Here is a 6118-nt window from a genome sequence, read left to right as displayed (position 1 = left end):
TTTCCCCCTATCCCTTAATAATAAATGCTCAAAAAGGAAATGGTGAGGGATGTGGGGAAAGGTTGGATCAGGGCTGGAGGGGGAGGGCGCGTTCCTGTGGGTAGGGTGGAACTGGCGGCTCGTGGGCCACTGGATGACACATAAAGGGTTGGGCTTATTTATATCCTGGCTCTGACGATCACTGTTCTATGCCCCATGGTAGGGCTTTCAGCGTATTAACTGCGTGCACTGGCGGCTGGGGGCAGTCTATCTGGAGTGCCCGCCCAGCGAGCAGAGGACTCCGCCCCTGCCTGTCCCTCCGGTCGGGATACAGCTGCTTCCGGGCTCTGCGGCTCCGGGCGGCTGGGTGAGGCCTCCTGACCCTGCAGGAGCCTCAGTGAGCAGCGCCCAGAAGTGGGCATCTCCAGGCAGGCCCGCACTTTGCTCCACTGCCATAATCTTCGAGGACGTCTCCGGCCAGACTTGGCCGAAGCGTATCTCCGCCTGCCCGGGGCTTTGGGGCCACTTTGTAGGATCCACAGCTTTCTAATTCAAAGGACCGACGCAATTGGCTGGAGTTTGCTGGACATCAGCGCCCCGCCCTCCAAACCAATAGAAGACCTACAATTCCTGAGCTTCCCGAGGACAGCAGTTCAGAACCCCCAGATCCAGAGCATCAGGGGCTGGGCCTACCTTCCTTGCTTGCTTCTTTCCTTGGATAGAGCACCACGACCCCAGTTTCTGGGGCGCCTTGAGGAGTGGCATTGGTGAGTGAAACTTGGGGTGCTACTTGCTGGGAAGAAATCCTGAAACACAGGAAGGACACTGGGTTGACCTAGGTCATGTGAGATCCTAAGACTCTTGAAGTCTTGTGTGTGAGTTTGTGTTGTTGAAAGAATTTGGATGTGCCTGTCTTTACCCCTAAACAAAAGGAAGCAAGTTGCCTGCCACACTTGAGGCTGCATGACCACCCAGGGAGGTAGGAAGACTCTTCTGAATTCAGAGTAGAATTCACCAAGTAAATACCTGTTGTGATCCTGAAGAGACTACAACTCTAAAGAAAACCTCAGCCCCGACCCCCAGTCCTGAAAGTATTAGTAGTGTCAAGAAACAGCCCCAGTCCAGAATTTGGGGGTCCATTAAGTACTCCAGCCATGTTCCTGCGACGGCTCGGTGGCTGGCTTCCTCGCCCCTGGGGTCGCAGGAAACCAGCAAGGCCTGATGTGCCCACCCTAGAACCCAGACAAGTGGACAGCTCCTCAGAGAATTCAGGGAGTGACTGGGACAGTGCCCCAGAAACCATGGGAGATGTGGCACCTCCCAAAACAAAGGATTTAGAGGGACAAAGGAACACTGGGGGTGCTTCAGAACTAAGCAAGGAATCTCGAGTTGAACAATTGGGGAGCAAAAGAATGGATCCCCTCAAGTGGGCCAAGGCTGCCTCTAGCACTCAAGAGTCTGGGAGACTGGAAGCTAAAGGATGTAATCCTGTAGATTCAGGTGACACCAGACCTAGGGTGTCCCCTAAAGAGGGACTCAGTTCTTCTGGACCTGAAGCTCCACTGGAGAAGTCCAGCCGGCGTCAGAAGCTGCTAGGCTGGCTGCGGGGGGAAGCTGGTGGTGGAGCAGGAGCCCCCTCACAGTACCTGAGGAGTCCAGAGGAGTGTCTGCAAATCTCCACCAATCTGACCCTGCACCTGCTGGAGCTGCTGGCCTCAGCCCTACTAGGGCTGTGTTCTCGGCCGTTGAGAGTCGTCTTGGATGCATTGGGTCTGCGTGGACCACTGGGTCTCTGGCTACATGGGCTGTTATCCTTCCTGGCTACCCTGCATGGGCTCCATGTTGTGCTGAGTCTACTTACTGCTCACCCTCTGCACTTTGCCTGCCTCTTTGGTCTCCTACAGGCCATGGTGCTGGCTGTCAGCCTCCAGGCACCCAGTGAAGATGAAGAGGCCACTGAGTGGGAGCATGAGAGATTGGGAAAAGAGAGTGAGAAACAGAGGGGAGACCCTGAAAAGGGACTGTGACCTTGGAATGGGGTATGACCTACTGTCCCATCCTCAGTGGTGTAGACTATGGTGAAGACTATGACCTTTGGGGGCTAGGGGCATGATCCAGATTATAAGCACAGGGACCTCAGGGATGGGGAAGAAACCTCAGTATGAAGGCACAGGGACTCCAACACACAAAGAATGTTTTGGTGTCTGTTTATGGACACTTGGGCATTGCCCTTGAACTCACCAGCTGTTTTCACATATCTATCACCTCTAGTTTTTTTTCACCTCCACTTTTTAAAATAATAATAATAATAAATTGTAGTGGTGGAAAATAAAGACAAAAGGATCCTCTCTACCTTTTCAAACTCTCCAGAGTAGAGGCCAGAGGCAGAACAGACCTCTGGATGGGTGAGAGGGGGAGTGGGAATATAATGTATCCCTTTGATCCTGGAATTTTAGCCATCTAGGGGGGTGGGGACTGCATAGTGGGCTGATTAGGAGGTCTGAATGGGCTCATAGGTGACAGAGGATCTGTAGAGAGGATCTTGGTGTTCCATGGAGCCAGAGGAAGTGCGAATTGTCCAGGCAGTATTGGCAAAAGGACCAGCTTAGAGGGGCTGGCAGCTCAGACACACAGTGTGAGGGAAGCACTGGGACTTTCAATCCCCATTTGGGGTTAGGGATTTGCTTGCTCAGCAATAAATAACTGTATCACAACAAACCCTAAATATACCACTATAAAGTGAGAGTTACTGTCAATCAGTGTCCTTCCTGATGTTGTCCAACTGGGGGCTCAGGTGGTAGAAGATCCAGAGGGAGTTTGAAATGGCGGGGTGTGGGGGGGTTTGAATTGATGTCTGACAAGCCCCTGGAAGAGGTAAAGATTGAAAACTCGTCTTTATTATGCTTAAGAAGGAGTCAGGAGTCTTTTCTTTCTACCACGATCGCAGCTCCCACTGTATCCATCTGGGAGCACAGATGAATCCATAGGTCAGTTACTGGTCAGCTCACAAGCCTCTGTGATGGTAGGAGAGAGAGAAATAAGAGGACAGAAAGGCAGGAAATCGGGGACCCAGTGGTGGCCCACCTGCTTAAGTGTTCACATTTCAAGCCCCTGGTCCCCTCCTGAAGGGGGGATGCTTCACAAGTGGTAAAGCAAGGCTGCAGATGTCTCTCTGTCTCTTTTCCTTAATATCTCCCCCTCCTCAGTTTCTCTCTGTCTTTGTCCAATAATAAATAAATAAAGACTTCCAAATACATATTTAAAAAGGGCAAGAAATCTTGGGAGAAGCAACATTTGTGGCAATAAAATGGACTGAAAGCATTCCCTCATTCCCATGTCAAGGAAAGGCTCTCCAAGGCACTTCCCCTTGGCATCTACCCCTCTGTTCCCTTTATCCACTGCAGGCTCAGATGCTTCCTTTTTTTTTTTTTTTTTTTTTTTTTTTTTGAGAAGCCTAAATTCTATCCTGGCTCCTTTAGGTGATGGGCCAGGCAGTGGTGTATCTGGTTGTCTGGTTGAGCACACACACCAAGCTCAAAAGACCCAGGTTCAAGCCCTGGGGCCCCACCTGTAGGGGAGAAACTTCACAAGAGGTGAAGCAGTGCTACAAGTGTCTCTGTCTCCCATCCCTTTTCAATTTCTCACTGGCCTAACAATTAAAAGCGGCAAAAAGAGAAGCATAAAACAATTAGGTGGTAGCACAGCTCCCTCTGGTGCCATCACAGCCTATGACACAAATGGAGGTATCAGCTCAGCCCCTCTGATAATGTCAGCCTTTGGCCATGCCCTCTGGTACTATCTCTTGAGTTCCTTTCATCCAGCACATGCAGAAGACTTGGTGAGTCCTAGTCCTCATCTGTAGGACTTTACTCCCTCACCTTGCTTCCTGGGAGTCAGTAAGAAGGCCTTGAAGTCCAGGCAGGAGGTCAGTGACTGGAATTCCTCCACACACTTCTCTGAGGGATATGGCAAGCGATCTGGAAGGACAGGGATAGCCAGACCCATCAAAGCTCCTGTTTCTCAGCATCATCTCTAGCCAGGACCTCGTGGAAGGACCCATCCCTTCTTGAGATGATGTCACAGGGCTCAGAACAAGAGATTCTTCTGCCCTCCTTTCAACCCTTTCTGCCTTGCACCCCCACTCACTGTAGAAGAGGAAGCGTTGGTAACCCTGACCCGTCTCTTTCAGTATGATTCCATCTGGACATGAGCTGGAGAAAAGCTTGGTCATCATGTCAGGACGGCCTGTTAGGGCAGGTGGGGAAAGTATGAGGACTAGTGCAAAAGCAGGTGACAGAGTGAGGACTTAACAGAACCAACCTTCAGTTCTGAGATCTGTGCTTCCTTCAGTCAGGTGGTAGGTCCACTTCCGGGGTTTACAGTATCCATTTTTCCTACAAAGGTGGTGGTGGCAAGGAGAAAGGACTGAGTAATATCCCAACCACACAGCGCCATATTTATCCCATATTATTTCTTTTAAAACTTACTCATTAATAAGAAAGGGTTTGAGAAAGGGAGAAGCAGAGTATCATTCTGACACATGTGATGCCAGGGGTAAAACTTGAGATCTCATGCCTGTGAATTCAAGGCTTTACTCACAGTCGCACCTCCCAGACTGCTCCAGACTATTTCTTGAAGTTCTAGTCCCCCTGGGTCTGGTTAGACTCATTTTGCTCCAGAGGGAAGCTAGTAGGATTGTTGGGTGCTATTTTGTGAACTATACATATACCAATCAGGAGCTCAGCTCTTTGTGGGTGCTCACACTCTGGGCAGAGACTGCACCTAGCAGTGCCTCTCCTGCTCACCACTTACAGACGGACAGTAGCACGAAGCTGGAGTTGCATGGGAGTGGAGCCCGCAGACATGTTGAAGACAATGTTGTCTACAAGGTCAAAATTCGCCAACTCCTCCTTGGTGGGAGCTGCCCCTGCTATAAAGTACCACTTGCCCAGATGAGGCTCTGGAAACTGGAGAGACAAAGAGGAAGAGGGTGGGTCCCACTACAGGAACCATCAAATTTTATCGGTTAGTTAGGACTTAAGAGATGATAGTTTCAGCAGTCTCTTTCTACGTGGGGGTTGGTTCTATGATAAAATAACTTCTTTGCCATTCTTCTAACAAAAGATTAGTTACCTCAAGGAGTCTTGCCACCAGAAATTAGACCTTGATAAGTTTTATCCAATCCCATTTACTTATACTAACCAAAATTGTCATAGCAGAGGATGGTTTCAATCCATCGACTTCTAGGTTATGGGCCCAGCACTCTTCTGCTGCACCACTCTGCTAGCACTGCCCTTCTTCAACTGGAGTAACCAATTCACCTCCCCCTTCTACCAAATCTGCTGACTCTATTGGATAGCCAGAGTATTAATACTTTAAAATTTTATCTTGCTTTCATAAGCGCAACACTTATACCCCCTTCTTCCCTTTCCTAATGTGGCTTCTAGTTATCCTAGGCTACCCACTTGAGTCCCTTGGAACTTCCACCATAAGCTTTCCCTAGTCACACAGTCCATACCATACCTCTTTCCTATCCATTCCAAGAGTTGTCAGTTGTCTGTGCTCAGGGCACTGGAAGATGGAGTTAAAGACAATGCCATAGAGGTAGAGTAGAGCTGCCCAAATCTGGTGCAACATCTTAGAGCAGGAAGGAGCTGGTCCTCTGTGGAGTGGCTGGTGCCTTAACTGCTCTCTTCCTCACTGACTGCTGTTCAGTCCACTCTGTTACTCCAGCCCCCTTGCCTTGACCCTTTGACCCTTGACCCTTTCATTGGCTAATGAATAACTTCAAATTTGTTTTCCAACCCATGCCTGGATTAGAATGTTTGGGCTTTCCTCCCCCTCTTCTAGATGCAACCACTCCATAATATACTTTGGTATGTCCTGGTTCTTTCAGGCTGAACCTTCCATGTAGAAGCCTGTGGCCTTTTAACCCAAATCTGAGTTGAATATTTGCTATGGTAGGCAGCACTAAAGAGGAGTGGATTGATTGCTTTCCATACACTCACTCAGCAAACTGTTTTGAGTCACATCTATTTTCCTGGGGCTGACTAAACCCTGGGGACATAAAAAATTAGTAAAACAATATATACCTGGTCTTGGAGAAATCAATCTGAGGAAAACTTAACTGTGAAATGAA

At 49.3% G+C, this 6118-nt stretch overlaps 2 protein-coding genes across 2 annotated transcripts; one reads left to right on the top strand and one right to left on the bottom strand.

Annotated features, from left to right (window-relative positions):
- Window positions 1-217: 217 nt before the first annotated feature.
- C4H6orf47 (chromosome 4 C6orf47 homolog) lies at window positions 218-2735 on the top strand. The gene has a single exon (XM_007537152.3). The coding sequence runs from the start codon at window positions 1134-1136 to the stop codon at window positions 2004-2006; it is 873 nt and encodes a 290-aa protein (XP_007537214.1). The 5' UTR covers window positions 218-1133; the 3' UTR covers window positions 2007-2735.
- Window positions 2736-2854: 119 nt separating this feature from the next.
- On the bottom strand, window positions 2855-5704 carry APOM (apolipoprotein M). The gene is made up of 6 exons (XM_007537146.3): window positions 5503-5704; window positions 4792-4946; window positions 4300-4373; window positions 4126-4224; window positions 3858-3956; window positions 2855-2993 (listed from the first exon to the last, which is right to left on the bottom strand). The coding sequence occupies exons 1-6, from the start codon at window positions 5614-5616 to the stop codon at window positions 2968-2970; spliced, it is 567 nt and encodes a 188-aa protein (XP_007537208.1). The 5' UTR covers window positions 5617-5704; the 3' UTR covers window positions 2855-2967.
- Between the last annotated feature and the right edge of the window lie 414 nt (window positions 5705-6118).

Source organism: Erinaceus europaeus, chromosome 4 (genome assembly GCF_950295315.1).
Source record: "Erinaceus europaeus chromosome 4, mEriEur2.1, whole genome shotgun sequence".
Classification (NCBI taxonomy): domain Eukaryota; kingdom Metazoa; phylum Chordata; class Mammalia; order Eulipotyphla; family Erinaceidae; genus Erinaceus; species Erinaceus europaeus.
The sequence above is the reverse complement of the archived record's forward strand: the minus strand, read 5'-3'. Positions and strand labels throughout refer to the sequence as shown.

Excerpts from the sequence above, each read along its gene's own strand:
- APOM (XM_007537146.3), bottom strand. The coding sequence starts at position 5,616 with ATGTTGCACCAGATTTGGGCAGCTCTACTCTACCTCTATGGCATTGTC. Across the intron at positions 3,957-4,125 it reads CCAACGCTTCCTCTTCTACA|ATCGCTTGCCATATCCCTCA; the intron begins GTGAGTGGGGGT and ends CTGTCCTTCCAG. Across the intron at positions 2,994-3,857 it reads ACTGACTCCCAGGAAGCAAG|AGGCTTGTGAGCTGACCAGT; the intron begins GTGAGGGAGTAA and ends CTACCATCACAG.
- C4H6orf47 (XM_007537152.3), top strand. The coding sequence starts at position 1,134 with ATGTTCCTGCGACGGCTCGGTGGCTGGCTTCCTCGCCCCTGGGGTCGC.